Source organism: Anomaloglossus baeobatrachus, chromosome 12 (assembly GCF_048569485.1).
Source record: "Anomaloglossus baeobatrachus isolate aAnoBae1 chromosome 12, aAnoBae1.hap1, whole genome shotgun sequence".
Classification (NCBI taxonomy): Eukaryota; Metazoa; Chordata; class Amphibia; order Anura; family Aromobatidae; genus Anomaloglossus; species Anomaloglossus baeobatrachus.
The window spans coordinates 89,701,345-89,724,627 of record NC_134364.1 but is presented as its reverse complement, the minus strand read 5'-3'; the positions used below and the strand labels follow the sequence as shown (position 1 = coordinate 89,724,627).

Here is a 23,283-nt window from a genome sequence, read left to right as displayed (position 1 = left end):
GTTGGCGGTGCCAGCGGGTGGGACATATGGAAGCCCAGTGTCCCCTGACCACGGAGCCCATGGATTGTGGGGTTACCCGGCGGGGTTCAATGTATGCTCAGGTGGTGTGTACCGCTGACCTGGTTCCCCCAGAGACTGAGCCCCACTTGTGCCAAATACAGGTGAATGGATGTCCGGTTACAGGATTGTTGGATTCCGGAAGCTTAGTGACCCTTGTGCGATCCACCTTGAGGGCTAAAGTAAAGGCCACAGGACGTACCGTGGGGGTGGTTTGCATACATGGGGACCGCCGAGACTATCCCACGGGGATTGTCACCATCACAGCACCTTGCGGTCAGGTGCAACATGAGGTGGGACTGCTTAACACTCTTCCTTATGACGTGATCCTAGGACGGGATCTGCCCTATTTTTGGACTTTATGGAAGGGAACCCCTAGATCCCCTCCGATATTGGTCAGTCCGGGGCCTGAGCCCTACAATCCTGAATCCGGGACACCTGCCGTAGGGGTCCCCATGATAGGGACAGAATGTGAACCCGATAGGTCGCCCCTAGAGGTATTGGCAGGAGAGGCTGAGACGGTCGAGCCCATCCCGGACTTGGAGGCATCCCCGGATGCGTTTGGGACAGCCCAACTCCAGGACCCTACGTTAATACATGCCCGGAATAGGGTGTTAGTAATTGACGGGGTGGCCCAGCTGCCCGGTGCCCAGGTAAGGTACCCCCATTTCGCTCTTAAACAGGATTTACTCTACCGGGTAGATGAAATACGGGGCGTGGGGGTGGAGCAGTTGGTGGTGCCCCAGCCGTATCGCCGGCGGGTCCTCGACTTGGCTCATAAACATCTGATGAGTGGCCACCTAGGGGTCAAGAAAACGCAGGAGCGAATATTGCAAAGGTTCTATTGGCCCGGGGTCTTTGGGGAGGTAAAACGGTTCTGCGAAACCTGCCCGGAGTGTCAGCTTACCGCAACACTGGTCCACTTTCGCAGTCCGTTGGTGCCGTTACCCATTATAGAAGTCCCTTTTGAACGGATAGGGATGGATCTGGTGGGGCCCCTCGTAAAGTCTGCTCGAGGGCACCAACACATCCTAGTGATCGTTGACTATGCCACCCGGTATCCAGAGGCGATACCTCTCAGACATACTGCGGCAAAGCTTATAGCTCGGGAGTTGTTTTCTGTGTTCTGCCGGGTGGGGTTGCCCAAGGAGATCCTTACGGATCAGGGGACCCCATTCATGTCTAAAGTGACCAAAGAACTATGCCGGCTACTCCAGATCAAGCAGTTGCGTACGTCTGTGTATCATCCTCAGACGGATGGGTTAGTAGAACGATTCAATAAAACCCTGAAAACCATGCTAAAAAGGGTGATCTCCAAAGACGGGAAGGACTGGGATATGATGCTTCCCTATTTGATGTTTGCCATCCGAGAGGTGCCACAGGCATCCACGGGGTTTTCGCCTTTTGAATTGTTATACGGGCGACATCCTCGGGGATTGTTGAACCTGGCAAAGGAAACATGGGAGCAAGAGCCCACCCCCCATAAAAGTGTGATTGAACACATTTTAGGAATGCAGAACCGCATAAGCGCGGTCATGCCAATTGTGAAGGAGCATTTACAGGAGGCTCAGGCCGCGCAAAGCGGCCGCTATAATAGACAAGCCACCGTGCGGACCTTTAAACCCGGGGATCGGGTGTTGGTATTAATCCCCACGGCGGAGAGTAAATTCCTGGCTCAGTGGCAAGGCCCCTACGAGATAAAGGAAAAAGTCGGGGTGGTCAACTATAAAGTATTGCAGCCCGGTAGGCGGAAACCTGAACAAATATACCATGTCAACCTATTAAAACCGTGGCAGGAACGGGAAAGCCTGATGGTTGAGTTTCCCCCATCTCCCTCCTCTTCGGGTCGTTCACTCCCGGCTTCAGCGACCTCCGGAGAGGACGAACCGGAAGTAAGGATCGGAGAAGCCCTCACCAAGCAACAGAGGCGAGAGGCCAGACGGCTGGTTCAGCAGAACCCCGATGTCTTCTCCGAGTTGCCGGGTAGGACCAGTCTGATACGACATGACATTGTCACCGAGCCCCACCTGAAGGTACGCCTGAAGTCATACCGCGTGCCGGAGGCTCGAAGACAAGCCATATCAGAAGAAGTGAAGACAATGCTACGCCTGGGGGTCATCGAAAAATCCCGGAGTGAATGGGCTAGTCCCATTGTCCTAATACCAAAACCCGATGGCTCCTTAAGGTTCTGCAATGACTTCCGGAGATTGAACGAAATATCCAAGTTCGATCTCTACCCCATGCCCCGGGTGGATGAGCTGATTGATAGGCTGGGACAGGCGCGATATTTCACCACGCTCGACCTGACCAAGGGGTACTGGCAGGTGCCACTGACGGAGTCCGCCAAGGAGAAAACCGCTTTTGTTACGCCGGAGGGTCTCTTCCACTATGTTGTCTTGCCTTTTGGGTTACATGGCGCTCCGGCCACGTTCCAGAGGTTGATGGACTTGGTGCTGGAACCCCACCAGGCGTATGCATCAGCGTACCTTGATGACATCATTATTTACAGCTCCGATTGGCAGACCCACTTGGAACAGGTACAAGCGGTGGTGGACGCGCTTCGAACAGCCGGATTGACAGCCAATCCCAAGAAATGTGCGTTGGGACTCACGGAAGCCCGCTACTTGGGCTACGTGATAGGCCAAGGAGTGATTAAGCCCCAAATTAACAAGGTTGAGGCGATCCAGAAGTGGCCTAGACCCCTGACCACGAAGCAGGTTAGGGCCTTCCTGGGTATCGTGGGGTACTACAGGAGGTTTGTAAAGGATTTTGCGGGACTATCAGCCCCCTTGACGGACCTTCTCAAAGGCAAGAAGTCCGTCATGGTACGCTGGACTCCGCAGGCCGAGGACTCCTTCCGGGCCCTGAAGGGGGTCCTGTGCGGACAGCCCGTTCTCGTACACCCTGATTTCCGGAAGGAGTTCATAGTACAGACTGACGCCTCAGAGGTCGGCCTGGGGGCAGTGCTGTCTCAGGTGGTTCAGGGGGAGGAACACCCCGTCACCTTCTTAAGTAGGAAGCTCACCCCTCCCGAGCGGAATTATAGCGTAGTGGAGAAGGAGTGCCTGGCGATCAAGTGGGCCTTGGAGTCCCTACGCTATTACCTGCTGGGACGGCAGTTTCGCTTGGTGACGGATCACTCTCCACTGGTCTGGATGAGGTCCGCCAAGGAACGGAATGCCCGGGTTACCCGGTGGTTCCTTTCTCTGCAGAACTTCCGGTTTACGGTTGAACACCGGGCCGGTAGGTTGCAGGGCAACGCCGATGCCTTGTCCCGCGGCCCGTGTTTGCTGGCAGGAGTTCAACCCCGCTCGCTTGAACTGAGGGGGGGGTATGTGAGACTGTGACCGGGGTTATCTATGACAGCCGGTATGTCTCGCCCCGGTTGTGCTCACTCCATGATAGAAAGTAAATCCACTCTAGGGTTAATGCTGTTTCCCTACAGGCTGAAGGAAGGGTTAAATGGAAACAGGAACGAGGGGCAGGTGTGCCGGGTGTGAGGGAGTGATCACAACTCCCTGAGTCTCTGCTGGAGAGACATGTATATTGCTGTGGATTTTTGTTTGGACATTAAACACCGTGTGCTGTGAAACTTAATGCCTGGATCCCGTGTCTTCTGCTGCGCAGCCGACCGCGCTACCTCACACTACTATAATACTGCTCCCTATCTACAAGGATATAACTACTATAATACTGCCCCTATGTACAAGAATATAGCTACTATAATACTGCCCCTATGTATAAGAATATAACTACTATAATACTGCTCCTATGTACAAGAATATAACTACTATAATACTGCTCCTATGTACAAGAATATAACTACTATAATACTGCCCCCTATGTACAAGAATATAACTACTATAATACTGCCCCCTATGTACAAGAATATAACTACTATAATACTGCCCCTATGTACAAGAATATAACTACTATAATACTGCCCCCTATGTACAAGAATATAACTACTATAATACTGCCTCCTATGTACAAGAATATAACTACTATAATACTGCCCTTATGTACAAGAATATAACTACTATAATACTGCCCCTATGTACAAGAATATAACTACTATAATACTGCTCCCTATCTACAAGGTGTGAGGTATCAACCGGCTGTATTACAAAGAGCCGGTATGTTTTGCAGAAGCGTGGGTGCTCTGCAATGTGAAGCTGGCTAGGACCTGTGGTTCCACAGGATTGCATTACATGCAGAGCCATGGAAGGGTGTGTGATGCTGATTACACACTCCTTACCACCTGTGGGTGTGGCTCCAGGGGTTAAAGCAATCCTGTCTCTGAACCTGGGAGAAGTGTGTCTAGGGCAGTCTAGAGAGAGACTAGCTCCAGACGTCCAGTGTGTGGACTGGAAACAAGTGAGAGCAGAGCCGAGAGCTCTGGGTGTATCAGCCTGCATGGAGGCTGATCACAAGGCTCTGATATTGAGTCTGAGGTGAGTGCAGCCAGGCCAGGGCTGTAGGGCCGAATCCCTCCAGGAGGAGAGACAGACAGGGGTCTGCAGAGGGCCCTGGGTGCTGGAAGGAACCTTGGCTAGAGTTGTACGCTGGCAGGAGCCAGAGAGTGGGGAAGTTGCTAAACTTCCATTATGGACTTATTGTTTATGTTTGAGGGCAGTTTATGCTGAGTGTTTTTAATAAACTGCCAGAATTTCTATGAAGAGACTGTGTACGTGTGTTGCTGAAGCTACCTCACACCGCTGCAAGCGAGTGAAACCCCCACGTTGCAGGGCGCAACGTTACAAAGGATATAACTACTATAATACTTCCCCCTATGTACAAGAATATAACTACTATAATACTGCCCCTATGTACAAGAATATAACTACTATAATACTGCCCCTATGCATAAGAATATAACTACTATAATAATGCCCCTATGTACAAGAATATAACTACTATAATACTGCCACTATGTACAAGAATATAGCTACTATAGTACTGCCCTCTATGTACAAGAATATAACTACTATAATCTGCTTCTATGTACAAGAATATAACTACTATAATACTGCTCCTATATACAAGAATATAGCTACTATAATACTGCCCCTATGTACAAGAATATAACTACTATAATCTGCTTCTATGTACAAGAATATAACTACTATAATACTGCTCCTATATAAAAGAATATAACTACTATAATACTGCTCCTATATACAAGAATATAGCTACTATAATACTTCCCCACTATGTACAAGTGTAGCGCCCCTGAATATATCAGGGTGCTACAGGAAACTGCATCCTGTACTCCAGGGTGCAGGGTCTACCCTCCCATGGTTTCAGGTTCCCATCAACAGTGTCACTGACATCCGCACTATAAATCCCAACCACACCTCGCACCAGGGCTGGACAGACACACCAGTGGGTTGGTCAAGTTGGAGCACGGCCGCCCACCTAGGGTTCAGGCAGACTGGTGGGAGGGGAGACAAGGAGTTGAGAGTTAGCCCTCAGAGAGAGAGGAGGAGGGGAGTTGGAGCTCCCAGGGAGGCGACAGGTGGGTCACACACGGTGGTCCGGGACCACAGGATTCTGGGACCGGTATTAGGAACACTGGACAGGAGTGTAACAGTCATAGTCTAGGAGGACTGTTGGCACCAGAAAACCCAGCCACCTTACCGGTACCAAGCACAGCGGGGTACAGGATCCTAGATCGGGGAGTAAGCTTCAAGCAACCTGATAATTAACCTGTGGAGGATAGCCTCTTTATGAACTTTCCCCAAGAGCTCAGAGATTGGAAGCATCAGCACAACGCAGGGGATAGGGTTCTGCAAAATACACAACCCACTGAAATCCCAAATGCCAGCTACTAAGAGCACAGCTGCCATACACACAGGTAGCGGGGCCCCGAAAGCTTCAAGCCAAGGGGCCACAACAGTAAACAATTTGTGCACGGAGGCAGGGCTCCGGACTTACCAAGTAACACTGGTGGGAGCGGGACCTGGACGGGCTCCCCCCATAGAGACTGCGGTGCCTGGAGACTTTGGTTTACCATCTGTATGAGTGTCTGCTTAATCCTCCTGATCCAACATCATGACTACCACAGTGAGTAATCCGACCCTTGCACCCTGCTTCCCAAGGCCAAGCCACCCGTTTACCAAATCCCCACAATCCGGGGCCTTCCCTACCTGCGGAGGGACTGACACCTGGCTGCCACACACCATCTGCCCCGGTACTCCCATCGCAGCGGCGGTACTCCCCTTTACCGCAACCCACAGGTGGTGTCACGAACATTCATCCCCTGTAAATATTCCCTTACATTTGAAGTGGCTGCAAGCCCCCGGGTCTGGAGACCCTCGAGCCACAGCAACCCCGGATCCGAGCAGTTCGACTGCTGCTGGGGCGGCACACAAGAGTATAACTACTATACTTCCGCCTTATATGTAAAAGTATATGAGCAGTTTGGAGTCAGTATTATAGCCATTCCTAGCGTCATCCTGACATAGTTTTACATACCGCCATGACGTCTTAATTTCAAGTCTCCCCCTGACCCGTAACCACCACGTGTTGGTGTCTCTGTGACTATGAACCTTTCAAAATTTTTCTATTTCCATCACATCTAAAACAACAAAACATTTTGAAGACCTTAAGGTCTTGTTCGCTCGGCTCTTCCTGTTCTTGTATAATGCTCGGTGACTTCCTGTCGGGCTACTTGGGGTGTTTGATGAGGGGAAGCACAGAAGAGTGTGGCCTGACCCCTTAGCGGATGACAAGGCTTCATAATTGAGAACTAAAATTAAGAAAAAGTTGCCTTACCTTAATTTTATGGATTTTTGCGCTGTCTTACATAAATTGTTATATTATGTTTTGTCATTTTTTTATATTTTTTTTTTACTATTTTACATATTTAAAACTGTGAAAATTTCATAATATATTTATTTTTAAAATTGCAGGAAAATAAAGACTTATTGTCCCTCAGTGGGAAGAACATAAAGCACATTATCTTCATGGGCTGTCAGTTGTGAATTACTATGGAGTGACCTGGACACATCCACCTTCCCTGGAGGACTGCTTTAGGTTGGACTTAGGGGATCTTCTGCTGTTGGCCAATCAGAATTTCAACCAAACTGGAAGTCTCAAAAATGAGCGACTTTTGGCATAAATTAGGCTGCTGTGTCGTAGAAAAGCCACAACCGGTAAGTTATAAAACATTACCATCAATGTGACTTATTGGAAATAAACAGTTCCCTCCGGCAGGTATTGTTTACAGATTTAAACTATGTCAACACTTCTGGGAAACGGAACGCCACCCAAAACACAAAATTCTATTATTGATTTGTTAATTTCGTAGACAGCTGTTGCTCTAAGACTTATTCACCTGACAGCTACCTGTCCTGACTCCCGCATACACATGCATGGAAAATGGGCGGTAGTGAGCATGTGCGACCACCTCTCCTATAGCTGGTGATTGGGGCACTAGTGAGAGTGTGCGACCACCTCTCCTATAAACGGTAAATGGGACGGAAGTGAGCGTGTGCGACCACCTCTCTTAGGCCTAAGACAGGCGGCATGAAAATCGGACCTAGTGGAGTGCGATAAAACATTGCATTCCACTCGGACCAATATTAAGCTATGTGTCAGCACACATGTGCGATTATTTTCTCAGCCCCAATCGGACTGAGAAAACAATCGCAGAACGCTGCGATTGTAATGCGAGACTCTTTCTCTTGCACCTATTCAAGTCTATGGGGCGAGAGAAAGATTGCACTGCACTCGCGGTCCACCGGTGTATCGCGAGTGCAGGGTGAGAATGGCAATAGCCGGCTACGGAGGAGAAAGGGAGATACATCCCTCCCCGCCTCTGCAGAGCCAGCCCGCCCCTCCTCAGCGCTGGTCTGCCCCTCCTCAGTGCCGGCCCGCCCCCCACAGCTGTGGTCCGATCCCATGATCGGACCTCAGTTGCAATAACACTCGCATGACACTCGGTTCCTACTGTGCTGCCAGCGCGAGCAGAGTGTCATGCGAGGATCGCATTAGTTACCGTGTGGCCCCGGCTTTATAGACAGTAAATGGGGTGGTAGTGAGCATGTGCGACCACCTCTCCTATAGATGGTGACTGGGGCGGTAGTGATCATGCGCGACCAACTCTCCTATAGACGGTAAATGGGGCGGTAGGGAGCGAGTGTGACCACCTCTCCTATAGACGGTAAATGGGGCGGTAATGAGCGTGTGCGACCACCTCTCTTATAGACTGTGAATGGGGCGATAGTGAGCATGTGTGACTGTGCCGCCCCCGCGATAGCCGACGGGCTGCTCGGACCCGGATCCACAGTGGCTCGAGGGGTCTCCGGATCCGAGGCGGCATTGCGCGGTACCCTCGGAAATAAAAGGGGGAACTGTTTGTGGTTTTGGGGATAATGTTCGTGACACCACCCACGGTGTGTGGTAACATGAGGGACCACCGCTGCCGGTTTTGGGAAGCCCGGGGACGCTGGTGCGTGGCAGCTTAAGTTGTTAACCCCTCCGTGGGCAGGGGAGTGGTGTCCCGGGGTCCGGTGATGAATGGCTTGGGGAACCTGTCGGGTGCAAGGGGGTAATGTGTACTCACAAAGTCCAAAGTTACTGACGCTGACACCAGGTAAACCAAACTCTTGAGCACCCTGTTGTCCTTGAACGGGCACGCTGGGTCTGTGTCCTCTTGGTGTTGCCTGTTGGCCTGAAGCCTTGTCCCTTGGCACTGTGTGTCCTACGTGTGGATCCCTTACACTTGAAGCGTTTCGGGTCCCGCTTACCTGCGTAGCTAGCAGGGTGAGCTTGCTCTCAGGGTTCACGCTTGGGATTTTCTGGACGGTTGTGGGATGTCCTATCACCCTCGTTGCTCTAGTACCCCAATTCTGGAGTGGGTGGGGAACGGTTCCTGAAGATTACGTTCCCGTCGGGTGAATTACTGGGCAGCGTGAAGCTACTTCCCAGCCTAGGGTCCGCGTACCCAGTCATGCCCTGGTCCCTGCCCGGTTGTAGCACAAGGCAGCCGGCTTGCTCTCTGTAGCAACACCGTGCTCCCCGCCACTACCCCCTGCGACCGGGGTTCCAGCTCCTTCTGACCAGGCCAACATCTGGCACCTGGGACAGGTACAGGAGCCCAGCTTCACAGTGTGACCTGCACTGTCACCACTGTCTCTCCTTCCACCTCCACTCTCCAAGTTGACCAGTCTACAACTCTACTGCACTGACACTTCTGCCCTCCTTCTACCAGCCCTCCATCTGGGCGGCCCTATTCCCCTCAGGCTGCCCAATGGGTGTGGTGCAGAGTGCTACCAACAGGTGTACACAAATCCTTGAGGAACAACACCAACGTGACAGGACCAGTAACCAAGGAGGAGCGGGTACCATTCAGAAGGGCAGATTGCACGGCACCCTTGTGACTACCTGATAGGCCAGGGCGTCACACGACCACCTCTCCTATAGACAGTGACTGGGGCAGTAGTGAGCATGTGCGACCACCTCTCCTATAGACGGTGACTGTGGCAGTAGTGAGCATGCACGACCACATCTCCTATAGACAGTGACTGGGGCGGTAGTGAGCGTGTGTGACCACCTCTCCTATAGACAGTGACTAGGGCGGTAGTGAGCGTGTGCGACCACCTCTCCTATAGACGGTGACTAGGGCGGTAGTGAGCGTGTGTGACCACCTCTCCTATAGACGGTGACTAGGGCGGTAGTGAGCGTGTGTGACCACCTCTCCTATAGACAGTGACTGGGGAGTAGTGAGAGTGTGCGACCACCTCTCCTATAGACAGTGACTGGGGCAGTAGTGAGCGTGTGCGACCACCTCTCCTATAGACAGTGACTAGGGCGGTAGTGAGCGTGTGCGACCACCTCTCCTATAGACGGTGACTAGGGCGGTAGTGAGCGTGTGTGACCACCTCTCCTATAGACGGTGACTAGGGCGGTAGTGAGCGTGTGTGACCACCTCTCCTATAGACAGTGACTGGGGAGTAGTGAGCGTGTGCGACCACCTCTCCTATAGACAGTGACTGGGGCAGTAGTGAGCGTGTGCGACCACCTCTCCTATAGACAGTGACTGGGGCAGTAGTGAGCATGTGCGACCACCTCTCCTATAGACAGTGACTGGGGCAGTAGTGAGCATGTGCGACCACCTCTCCTATAGACAGTGACTGGGGCAGTAGTGAGCGTGTGCAACCACCTCTCCTATAGACAGTGACTGGGGCAGTAGTGAGCGTGTGCGACCACCTCTCCTATAGACAGTGACTGGGGCAGTAGTGAGCGTGTGCGACCACCTCTCCTATAGACAGTGACTGGGGCAGTAGTGAGCGTGTGCGACCACCTCTCCTATAGACAGTGACTGGGGCAGTAGTGAGCGTGTGCGACCACCTCTCCTATAGACAGTGACTGAGGCAGTAGTGACTGGGGCAGTAGTGAGCGTGTGCGACCACCTCTCCTATAGACTGTGACGGGGGCGGTAGTGAGCATGTGCGACCACCTCTCCTATAGACAGTGACTGGGGCAGTAGCGAGCGTGTGCGACCACCTCTCCTATAGACAGTGACTGAGGCAGTAGTGACGGGGGCAGTAGTGAGCGTGTGCGACCACATTTCTTATATCTGAATTGTAGGAATTAAAGGGGTTCTCCGGCACAACCTGTCCTTTCCAAGAAGCGTTGAATGGCCTTCAGTGACATGAAATATGTTTTAAAATAATCTGCAGCAGATGTTTGAAGCTGGGGCGAGAGGCACAAGTCGACTCCTCTCCCCCCCACATCTGCCGCCTGCAGGGAGACTTTGTGATCAGACTTGCTGCAGCACACCTCCGGCGACCAGACAAGGTCTGTGATTGATGGAACGTGGATTATGGATGACGCTGAACTCGAGCTGCGGAATCTAAACATCACTTAAGAAAATCCAAAACTTCTGAGAAATATTTGTTTAAAAAAAAGATTAAGGCAATTCTAGTCCTTAAACGCCCCACTCCCTAATCGTACCCCAACGCCCCTCACTTCAGGTCAGGATGATAGCAAATAGAAAATCCTTGGGGTGGCAGAGTCCTGGCCTCACGGATAGCTCAGGAGTTCTTGTGATGTGGCGGCGGACCTCTACATCCTGTATAACTGCAGATTAATAAGTAACGCGCGGTCCGGCTCACTTTACTGGAATGTCTTGAGTCGTCCACATTCCCCCAGACCTCCTGATATTTCTCCTCCCTTCCCGCTGTGCCAGGGGGCACTGCCTGTGATCGGGGTCATGTCGCGGGCAGTGGAGGGTGGCAGGACAGAATGTTAGCATTTCCATCAAGTGATCTGACAAATCCTAACCTTTGATCGATTATTTAAAGGGTCGGCGCACGTTTGTCTACTGTACAGAAGTGTCCCTAAAATAAGGGGCCACTCCGAGCTGGCTGATTGCCACGTGGTGCCCAGCAGATGTGTGAGAGTGGGGCGACTTCCTACGTACGGGAAGCCCGAGTTGTATATACCCTACGGGTTCCTGTACACAGCTCTTGAGAAAAACATGTCTTCAGTGTGTCAATGTCTACAGGAAACCCAGAGCGTGGTGAAAACGGGAAGACCCAGCCCCGGCGAGGAGCGACACTCCGCCATCAGCTCCACAGACATACACGTGACCAGTGCCCACAGCACGCAGAGGATTTCAGATCTCTATGGTGTGAGCTGGAGGCCCGGAGAGTACACTATCAGCTGGAGACATGTGTCCCTGTAGAGACATTGTGTCCGCACTGATCTGCGGTACCTCTGCCCACCACCGAGGCCTGGTGTTAGAGATAACCGCCACCTCCGTCTCTGCCAGCAGTTATCAGACAGCCTCTGCTACCACCAACATCCCCCCTGATCAGCAGAGAGTATCACACATGATGGGATTAGATACACCAATGTAGCAGACATTACACTGTATGATGATAGACTTAGATACGCCTCGCTTAGATACATCGGAAATTGTGCTATGATCTAATCATGTGTTCTGTTTCCTACAGAAAAAGAAGAGGAGGAGGATCGATCGCTCCATGATCGGAGAACCCATGAACTTTGTGCACCTGACACACATCGGCTCAGGAGACATGGGGGCGGGGGACGGCGTACAGATGGTGCGTCCAGTATTGTGCCGCATGTCCGCTGTGTTACTGTATAACTGTAGCTGATATTCACTGCAGAACCGCAGCAGCCAGAAAAAGCATGAAAAACGCTCAGTATAGCGGTATAACTTGTGGATATCTCTTTTTTTCCAGGCAGGTCCTATGCAAGAACAAATGAGATCAAAAGGTGGACGAGATAGACAATGGAATAACTCCAGGATCTTGTAGCTGTATACACTGTAAGACCTCACTGTGAATTATATTAGTTTTATTCCTGTACATAGGAGCAGTATTATAGTAGTTATATTCTTGTATATAGGAGGCAGTATTATAGTAGTTATATTCTTGTACATAGGGGCAGTATTATAGTAGTTATATTCTTGTATATAGGAGGCAGTATTATAGTAGTTATATTCTTGTACATAGGGGCAGTATTATAGTAGTTATATTCTTGTACATAGGAGCAGTATTATAGTAGTTATATTCTTGTATATAGGAGGCAGTATTATAGTAGTTATATTCTTGTACATAGGGGCAGTATTATAGTAGTTATATTCTTGTATATAGGAGGCAGTATTATAGTAGTTATATTCTTGTACATAGGGGCAGTATGATAGTAGTTATATTCTTGTACATAGGGGCAGTATTATAGTAGTTATATTCTTGTACATAGGGGCAGTATTATAGTAGTTATATTCTTGTATATAGGAGGCAGTATTATAGTAGTTATATTCTTGTACATAGGAGCAGTATTATAGTAGTTATATTCTTGTACATAGGGGCAGTATTATAGTAGTTATATTCTTGTATATAGGAGGCAGTATTATAGTAGTTATATTCTTGTACATTGGAGCAGTATTATAGTAGTTATATTCTTGTACATAGGGGGCAGTATTATAGTAGTTATATTCTTGTACATAGGGGGCAGTATTATAGTAGTTATATTCTTGTACATAGGGGGCAGTATTATAGTAGTTATATTCTTGTACATAGGGGGCAGTATTATAGTAGTTATATTCTTGTATATAGGAGGCAGTATTATAGTAGTTATATTCTTGTACATAGGGGGCAGTATTATAGTAGTTATATTCTTGTACATAGGGGCAGTATTATAGTAGTTATATTCTTGTACATAGGGGGCAGTATTACAGTATTATAGTAGTTATATACTTGTACATAGGGGCAGTATTATAGTAGTTATATTCTTGTACATAGGGGTCAGTATTATAGTAGTTATATTCTTGTATATAGGTATTATGGGGTGTGATGGGATAACCAAGGACCGGGGCTCCTACACTGACCCTCAGGCTAGGGGGGCCCTAGCTGTCCCTGATCCCACAGATACGTCTAATGGTGACAATGTCTGGGCCGCCTTCCTACCCCTGCTCCTTTACAGCCCCGATGTAATACCCCTTCTCCCACACCAAAGGGGAGGGCTGGATCAGGGGTGGTAGAACCCATCGATAAGGACAAACAGAGAAAACCAAAACTCAATTACACAGCACGCTCACACAGAGGTATTAGACAAGAAGTGATAATGAGCAAAATAAGAGCAGGGAGGAAACAACGGGACGATGAGATAATTTCACAGCTTCACACACAAAGCAATACAATCACCAGCAGGACTGGGATACAACAGCACATGGACAGGTGTAGCTAGAGCTATAGTCTGAATGGGAAGACAGGCTTCTCCACCTTAAATAGGCGGTGAGTGACTGTTAGCCCGGAGTCACACTTGCTAGTGCCTCGCATGTAACTCGCGCGAGTCTCTCATTGAATCACCAGGCATTGCCGCACACTATGCATACAGGAGCGTCTGAGCTGCATAGAGATACATGTAACCGACCCGCTCCTGTCAGAGGAGTGTGCGGCCATGCCGGGTTCTACCATGAGAGACTCGCGCGAGGCACTAGCAAGTGTGATTCTGGCCTTATAGCTCTCCTGCAACATGTGATCCAAGAGGTAACCAGCAGGCTAGTAGAAATGAACTCCTGAAAGCCCGATCACTATGAGAATACAGCTGGTCGACGCCCGAGCCTGTCTGTGTAAGCAGGGCCGCGTCAGCACCCGGCAAACCCGGCAAATGCCGGGGCCCTGGAGAGCCGGGGGGGCCCACTCGGCCTCGTCAGTTCTCCTGTCCCTTGGCCGGGGCCCACTCGCCTTTACAGTTCTGCTGCCCCCGGCCGAGTTTCCGGGGACCGCAGTCCTCGGCAGCAATCTGCGGCGCCGTCACTTTAAGGCGCGCAGACATCCTGGTTTGAACTTCATCTGTGGGCGGAGCTACCGCCTTCTCAGTCCCACAGATGAAGGAGGCGAGCTTCTGTCCGGCGCTGTGTGGGCCCCCTCTCCACCGTGACCTAATCGGGTAAGTGCCCTCCCCGCCTCCCCATTATGGGTCCCCGTGAGCTGCTTCTACCCCCCAGATGTATGCCCTGCCAATCCCCCCCCCCCGCCAATGCCGTGGGTGCTGTCCCCGCCGATGCCGCGGGGTGCTGTCCCCGCCGAGCCGCGGGTGCGGGCCCCCGCAGAGCCGCGGGTGCTGTCTCCGCCGATGCCGCGGGTGCTGTCCCCGCAGAGCCGCGGGTGCTGTGCCAGCCGAGCCGCGGGTGCGGGCCCCGCAGAGCCGCGGGTGCTGTCCCCGCCGATGCCGCGGGTTGCTGTCCCCGCAGAGCCGCGGGTGCTGTCCCCCGCCGATGCCGCGGGTGCTGTCCCCGCCGATGCCGCGGGTGCTGTCCCCGCCGATGCCGCGGGTGCTGTCCCCGCCGATGCCGCGGGTGCTGTCCCCGCCGATGCCTGCGGGTGCTGTCCCCGCCGATGCCGCGGGTGCTGTCCCCGCCGATGCCGCGGGTGCGGGCCCCGCCGATGCCGCGGGTGCTGTCCCCGCCGATGCCGCGGGTGCTGTCCCCGCCGATGCCGCGGGTGCTGTCCCCGCCGATGCCGCGGGGTGCTGTCCCCGCCGATGCCGCGGGTGCTGTCCCCGCCGATGCCGCGGGTGCTGTCCCCGCCGATGCCGCGGGTGCGGGCCCAACAAAGCAGCAGAGTTGTGTGTGTTTGTCTGTATGCAGCAGACTTGTGTGTGTGTGTGTGCTTGTCTGTCTGTATGTAGCAGAGTTGTGTGTGTTTGTCTGTCTGTATGTAGCAGAGTTGTGTGTGTTTGTCTGCCTGTATGTAGCAGAGTTGTGTGTGTTTGTCTGTCTGTATGTATGTAGCAGAGTTGTGTGTGTGTGTGTGTGTCTGTAAGTGTATATGACTGTATAGATTTGTCTGTTTATATGTATTTTTGTGAGTTTGTCTTTAAATATGTATATGTACGTGTTCGTATTGGTGTCTGTGTGTGGATGAGGCCCACTGGGACTCTTCCGCCCGGGGCCCACAAAAACCTGGAGCCGGCCCTGTGTGACTCAGAAGCACCAAAGGAGGCATAGTGTGGAGTGTCAGATTCTGCAGGGTGAACAAAGTCAGATACCGCCATAACACTCAGCGAGTTTAGAGCCAAACAACTTGTGACAATAGGAGCCGTATTATACTAGTTATATTCTTATATCTAGGAGCAGTATAATACTAGTTATATGCTTGTACATAGGGGCAGGATTATAGTAGTTATATTCTTGTACATAGGGGCAGTATTATAGTAGTTATATTCTTATACATAGGGGGAGCAGTATTATAGTAGTTATATTCTTGTACATAGGAGCAGTATTATAGTAGTTATATTCTTGTACATATGGGCAGTATTATAGTAGTTATATTCTTGTACATAGGGAGCAGTATTATAGTAGTTATATTCTTGTACATAGGAGCAGTATTATACCGTAGTAGTTATATTCTTGTACATAGGAGCAGTATTATAGTAGTTATATTCTTGTACATAGGGGGCAGTATTATAGTAGTTATATTCTTGTACATAGGGGACAGTATTATAGTAGTTATATTCTTGTACATAGGGGCAGTATTATAGTAGTTATATTCTTGTACATAGGGGCAGTATTATAGTAGTTATATCTTGTACATAGGGGGCAGTATTATAGTAGTTATATTCTTGTACATAGGGGGCAGTATTATAGTAGTTATATTCTTGTACATAGGGACAGTATTATAGTAGTTATATTCTTGTACATAGGGGCAGTATTATAGTAGTTATATTCTTGTACATAGGGGGCAGTATTATAGTAGTTATATTCTTGTACATAGGGACAGTATTATAGTAGTTATATTCTTGTACATAGGGGCAGTATTATAGTAGTTATATTCTTGTACATAGGGGGGCAGTATTATAGTAGTTATATTCTTGTACATAGGGGCAGTATTATAGTAAGTTATATTCTTGTACATAGGAGCAGTATTATAGTAGTTATATTCTTTGTACATAGGAGCAGTATTATAGTAGTTATATTCTTGTACATAGGGGCAGTATTATAGTAGTTATATTCTTGTACATAGGGGCAGTATTATAGTAGTTATATTCTTGTACATAGGGACAGTATTATAGTAGTTATATTCTTGTACATAGGGGGCAGTATTATAGTAGTTATATTCTTGTACATAGGGGCAGTATTATAGTAGTTATATTCTTGTACATAGGGACAGTATTATAGTAGTTATATTCTTGTACATAGGAGCAGTATTATATTAGTGTTATTCTTGTACATAGGAGCAGTATTATAGTAGTTATATTCTTGTACATAGGGGCAGTATTATAGTAGTTATATTCTTGTACATAGGGACAGTATTATAGTAGTTATATTCTTGTACATAGGGGCAGTATTATAGTAGTTATATTCTTGTACATAGGGGCAGTATTATAGTAGTTATATTCTTGTACATAGGGACAGTATTATAGTAGTTATATTCTTGCACATAGGGGCAGTATTATAGTAGTTATATTCTTGTACATAGGGGCAGTATTATAGTAGTTATATTCTTGTACATAGGGACAGTATTATAGTAGTTATATTCTTGTACATAGGGGGGCAGTATTATACTAGTTATATTCTTGTACATAGGAGCAGTATTATAGGTAGTTATATACTTGTACATAGTTGCAGTATTGTAGTAGTTATATTCTTGTACATAGGAGCAGTATTGTAGTAGTTATATTCTTGTACATAGGGGGCAGTATTATAGTAGTTATATTCTTGTACATAGGGGGCAGTATTATAGTAGTTATATTCTTGTACATAGGGGGCAGTATTATAGTAGTTATATTCTTGTACATAGGAGCAGTATTATAGTAGTTATATACTTGTACATAGTTGCAGTATTGTAGTAGTTATATTCTTGTACATAGGAGCAGTATTGTAGTAGTTATATTCTTGTACATAGGGGGCAGTATTATAGTAGTTATATTCTTGTACATAGGGGCAGTATTATAGTAGTTATATTCTTGTACATAGGGGGCAGTATTATAGTAGTTATATTCTTGTACATAGGGGGCAGTATTATAGTAGTTATATTCTTGTACATAGGAGCAGTATTATAGTAGTTATATACTTGTACATAGTTGCAGTATTGTAGTAGTTATATTCTTGTACATAGGAGCAGTATTGTAGTAGTTATATTCTTGTACATAGGAGCAGTATTATAGTAGTTATATACTTGTACATAGTTGCAGTATTGTAGTAGTTATATTCTTGTACATAGGAGCAGTATTGTAGTAGTTATATTCTTGTACATAGGGGGCAGTATTATAGTAGTTATATTCTTGTACATAGGGGCAGTATTATAGTAGTTATATTCTTGTACATAGGGGGCAGTATTATAGTAGTTATATTCTTGTACATAGGGGGCAGTATTATAGTAGTTATATTCTTGTACATAGGAGCAGTATTATAGTAGTTATATACTTGTACATAGTTGCAGTATTGTAGTAGTTATATTCTTGTACATAGGAGCAGTATTGTAGTAGTTATATTCTTGTACATAGGGGGCAGTATTATAGTAGTTATATTCTTGTACATAGGGGGCAGTATTATAGTAGTTATATTCTTGTACATAGGGGGCAGTATTATAGTAGTTATATTCTTGTACATAGGAGCAGTATTATAGTAGTTATATACTTGTACATAGTTGCAGTATTATTTCTTCTTCTCCATAATCACTTCTCTATGTGTTCTCCCTTGTGCTGTACACAGAGATATAACATCATTATTTATTATCTGCCTGTAGTTTTGGAATATTAATAAGTAATAGTTTCTGCGCAGTATTGCTAATTGGATTTAGTTTATTTCTGTAATTGACTTAGATTAAATACCTTGCAATTAGCGAAGCCTTTATACTTCTAAATGGATTATCATCTCAGCTCTGAACATGTGGGCGTGGGTTCACCACAAGCTCAGTTTATCCATTTCTTGTGCCGCAGCGCCGTCATCTGGAATTTCAGTAGCATATATATTTTTTGGAAATGTATTTTTTTTTGTTTTTCAATTTCAAATGTTTCAATTGTAAAAAAAAAAAAAAATTCTATTTCTATTAAATTTATTAACGTGCAGTATTTTTTATTTCAGGGTTGAAGTCAACGTAAAAAAAAACATCGTAAGGAGCAGGAACAAAGCAAAGTGCCGCAATCACTGGATAAATTATTCTATCTTCCCAACAATTTTTTTTTTTTTTTGCCTGGAAACATTTTTTAGAGAACTGATAAAGAAATATCTAAAGAATGTGCAATATTTTTTTCTAGAATATTCTAAGTATGTTTTAGCTTTTTTTTTCCTAGGAGATTCCTGCTGTATGAGTTATGCCGTGTATTATCACTCTGTTTTTTTTTTTGTTTGTTTTTTTCACGGCTGGAATGAGTGAAATGATGCCAGATTGTGATTGGTAGATCGTACAATCTACTTTTTTTTCTCTACATTCCGGAATTTTTCACCCCCTCGAGAGAAAAAAAAATATTGTTAAAACGTCCAGATATTCACTTTTTTTTTTCCTTCCATCTTGCTCAAATAGTATTCTATACGAATAGGAATTTTGTGAGTCGATTAGGTATTTTTAGTTTATTTTTTTCTATGAATTACTTTGGAAAAAAAAAAAAAAAAGCTAAAAAATAGAAAATAAAAATAAAAAAACCTTATTTTAATATATATATTATGCAAAGTGCAAGTAATACATTATAAATGGCTTTGCATTTTTTTTCCAAACCTAATGTTACATTTTTGATTTTTGCTGTAGACGATCTGCCCACACTGCCTTAAAAAATAAATAAAACTGCACTTAAAATTATACAAAACCACCGCAATAATAATAATAATCATAAAATCCAGGCCGGTCTAGTACTTCTAGGCCACAGTGCCAGAAGTGCAAGCGTACAGATTAGTATTAGGCACTCATGCCTCACCATTTTTACCAACTACCCAGAATATGTTCTAATATGTTCAAAATAAAACCTTTTAGTGTTAGTAGAGATGTAAAAAAATGTGTTTAAAAAAAAAAAAAATGCATAAAAAAAAAAGCTTTAAAAAAAATAAAAAAGACTCTAATGAAGGGTTTAAGGTTAAAAGAAGACGTTTTGGATATATCTATTTTTTTTTTTAATGAGCCAAAAATAATATATGTAGGAAATACTACATATTCATGTGGCCCGTAGCCATCTTTCCCAACTCACCGATACCCACCACCTGAGTATTTCCTGATTTCTGCATATAAGGGAGCCAAGAGTTCACATATTTTTCAAGGGGAAAGAGGATGCAGATACCAGATATCTATGAAAAGAAAGGATCAGGCATAAAAATTCAATCTGCCCCATCGTTTTGTAACATCTGTCCGGGAAGAATCTTTCATACATAGTCGGCTGTTCCGTTGATGAGGAAAAAGGGATTAAAGTCCTTGCCAGACAGATCTTTTGGCAGTTTATCTTCCCTGAAAAGAAATTGATTGGGCATATCAATATTAACTGCCCAAACCTTTTGTAGATCAATTATCTGGGAAGGTTCTATCTAGAGGAGACCCAAACACATCACATAGTCAGCCATACTCAAACTCTAAGTGGAAGGATAGAAGTGTTTTTGGCTGCTTTACACTCCTGAGATCAAAATGATTGGGCATATCTATTTAAACTGCCCAATCCTTAAGTTAGTCATCCATCTGGGAAGAGTTGGAAAGCCCCCCACACCAAACACATTATGCCATTCCCCCCAAAAATCAATCAGGGAAGGGGATAAAGAAGCTGCAAGACTGCTCATCTTATCTGAGAAGAAAACGATCAGGCATATCAATTCAAACTGCCCAATTCTTAAGTCAGTCATTCATCTGGGAAGAGTTGGAAAACCCCTATGCTAATCACTAGGGATGATCGAATATCTCAAATATTCGTCTTCGTGAATATCCGACGAATAGGTCGCCGCTATTCGAATATATGATGCGCAATCTAAGTCTATCGGAAGCCCGAATAATTCCAAATAGTTGTTATTTTGGTTTCCCATAGACTTACATTGTGTATCGAATATTCGCGAATAGTCGAATAGCGGTGATTTATTCGGCAAATATTCGCGAAGCCAAATATTTGAGGTATCCGATCATCCCTACTAATCACTTGTTATGCCATTGCCTACAAAATCAATGAGACAAGGGGAGAAAGAAGCTGCCAGACAGCTCATCTTGCCTGAGAAGAAACGATCAGGCATATCAATTCCAACTGCCCAATTGTCAAGTTAAGCGGGCTTTACACACTGCGATATCTGTCCCGATATCGCTAGTGTTGGTACCCACCCCCATCTGTTGTGCGACACGGGCAAATCGATGCCCTTGCCGCACAACATCGCCCAGACCCGTCACACTACTTACGTGCCCGGCGACGTCGCTGTGACCGGCGAACCGCCTCCTTTCTAAGGGGGCGGTCCGTGCGGCGTCACAGCGACGTCACTGAGTGGCCGCCCAATAGCAGCGGAGGGGCGGAGCTGAGCGGGACGTAACATCCCGCCCACCGCCTTCCTTCCGCATAGCGGCCGGGAGGCAGGTAAGGAGAGCTTCCTCGTTCCTGCGACGTCATACGGAGCGGTGTGCTGCCGCAGGAAGGAGGAACAACCTCGTTACTGCTGCAGTAACGATATTTGAGAATGGACCCCCATGTCACCGATGAGCGATTTTGAACGGTTTTGCAACGATGCAAAATCGCTCATCTGTGTCACACGCAACGGCATCGCTAATGCGGCCGGATGTGCGTCACCAATTCCGTGACCCCAACGAGTTCGCATTAGCGATGTCGTAGCGTGTAAAGCCCCCTTTAGTCATCCATCTGGGAAGAGTTGGAAGGCCCTCATACTAAATCACATGTTATGCCATTTCACCCTCAAAATCTGTGAGGGAAGGGGAGAAAGAAACTGCCAGACAGCTCATCTTGCCTGAGAAGAAAACGATCAGGCATATCAATCCAAACTGTCCAATCCTTCTGTCAATTTCTCCAGGAGATCACACACACAAACATACACACATTACATGGTAATTTTCTCCAAAATTGGCAGAATTCGGAGACTTTCATCCAATGTGTAAGTGAGCTTTAAAGGTAAAATGGGTGAGACTAGGGACATTTTCCCATACAAAAAAATTAAATATCTTTTGTTCATAATTTCTTTTTGATCAATGTATCCAAAGTTTGTTCTTCTAACTCGTTTTCCTGAAGGAGTCATTCCCTGTTAAAGGGAACCTGTCACTTCCCAACAATAAATCGTCAGCACCACATTATTAATGTAAACTTTATAAAGGCATAGTCTAAAAAGTAAAGTTATAAATTTGTGCATGTATAATAAATGCTAATTACCCAGAGTAGTCAGATGGGTGGGGCAAGTCTTATAAATTGTCAGGCAATCTGAATTGCTATTGTGGCTTGAGTGAGGTTGTGCTTTTCGAGCAGGTGCAGTAAAGCACACAAATCTCCCAGTGTCCTGCGCATGCGCCGAAACAAGTACAAGTACCCCTTCCTGCACATGCGCACGGCATCTTCTGTATTAACGCACACAACCTGGACTATAATTCACGTCCAACAGTGCTTTTATGCTCTGCTGTGTTGCATTTGCCTGGCATGTGCATGGAGTGAGCCGCGCCTGCCTCAGCGCATGCGCCTGATTCCGGGAGAATGAGAGTTAGTGAGCTTGTTTGTCAAAAGCACAGGAAAAAAATCAATCAAGTGATAATAGTCGTTATTACAGGCAGGACCTACTTGACAATATACATGAAGGACCTGCCCACATGACCCAAAAATATATAAAAATAACCTTTGAAAAATTTGGTGCAAAAAACCCCCAAACAAACTAATACCACAATACAAAAAGATAAATAAAAACTATGTCCTCCCACAAAGTTTATAAAAGGGCACCTCTGAAAGTGATGGTGGTGGCGGCTTTTTGGAAACGCAGATAACAGGATCCCTTTAATCTCCATTTCTCTAGATTCTTTTTGTTATATATGTATACCGTAGTTACATTTTCGATCCCTATCGGCTTCGCTTAGAGTTTGCTTTGTGTCACGAGCCGCTACTCCATATATATCCACCTCAGTATTTCTACGTTTAGAGCTAGATGATTTTGCCACAGCGACATAACCATATAATATTCCAAAATCGCAACAAAAAATTAGAAAAACGCCCTTTTTATGCTATAGGACGTCGCGCCTTGTGATCTGTAGATGTAAAATTCGTAGCTTTTCTACAAACATCCTGACCTGTACATATGCAGCTGGGCTGTTATAATGTGATTGGATCGGAGTAGCGGGTCTATTCCGGGAGTTTGGATGCAGATTTTTTTTCCTTATGTGTTTTTCTTTTTTATTTGTGTTGATAAATCCGGAGTCTCTCTATTTAATCAGATCTATAAAGCCAGTCCGATATTGATTCCCATTGTCATTGTATCCGGAGCTGTTGTTCCTAATTCTGCTGTAAATGAGATCTGTCTGTGCACAATAAATGCAATTCTCTTAAAGCTTGTTACGTTTTGTTATTTGTTTGGGTTAAAGTTTTGATATTGACCGAAGTCTAGAAAAAATTGTGTTATCCGGTGGACACGGCTTCACCCAGACTGGTATGATAGTAACCATCTAGTTTCCTGCTTTATGGTAGGTTGCAATAGGCCACATTTTACAATTTTTGCTTTATGGCAGGTTACAATAGGCCACATTTTACAATTTTTGCTTTTTGCCAGGTTGTGAAAAACTACAATTTGCAATTTTTGCTTTACGG

The 23,283-nt window shown here is 46.5% G+C and overlaps 1 protein-coding gene across 1 annotated transcript in view; it reads left to right on the top strand.

Moving 5' to 3' along the window:
• The window catches only part of CDC42SE1 (CDC42 small effector 1), a 43,263-nt gene extending 20,237 nt beyond the window's left edge, over positions 1-23,026 (top strand). Inside the window, exons 2-5 of the mRNA XM_075330814.1 lie at positions 6,972-7,214; positions 12,024-12,134; positions 12,276-12,361; positions 18,626-23,026. Of these exons, the coding sequence (XP_075186929.1) occupies positions 7,161-7,214; positions 12,024-12,134; positions 12,276-12,350 (240 nt within the window). The 5' untranslated portion in view covers positions 6,972-7,160 and the 3' untranslated portion in view covers positions 12,351-12,361; positions 18,626-23,026. The remainder of the gene's footprint in view (positions 1-6,971; positions 7,215-12,023; positions 12,135-12,275; positions 12,362-18,625) is intronic.
• The last annotated feature ends 257 nt before the right edge of the window (positions 23,027-23,283 follow it).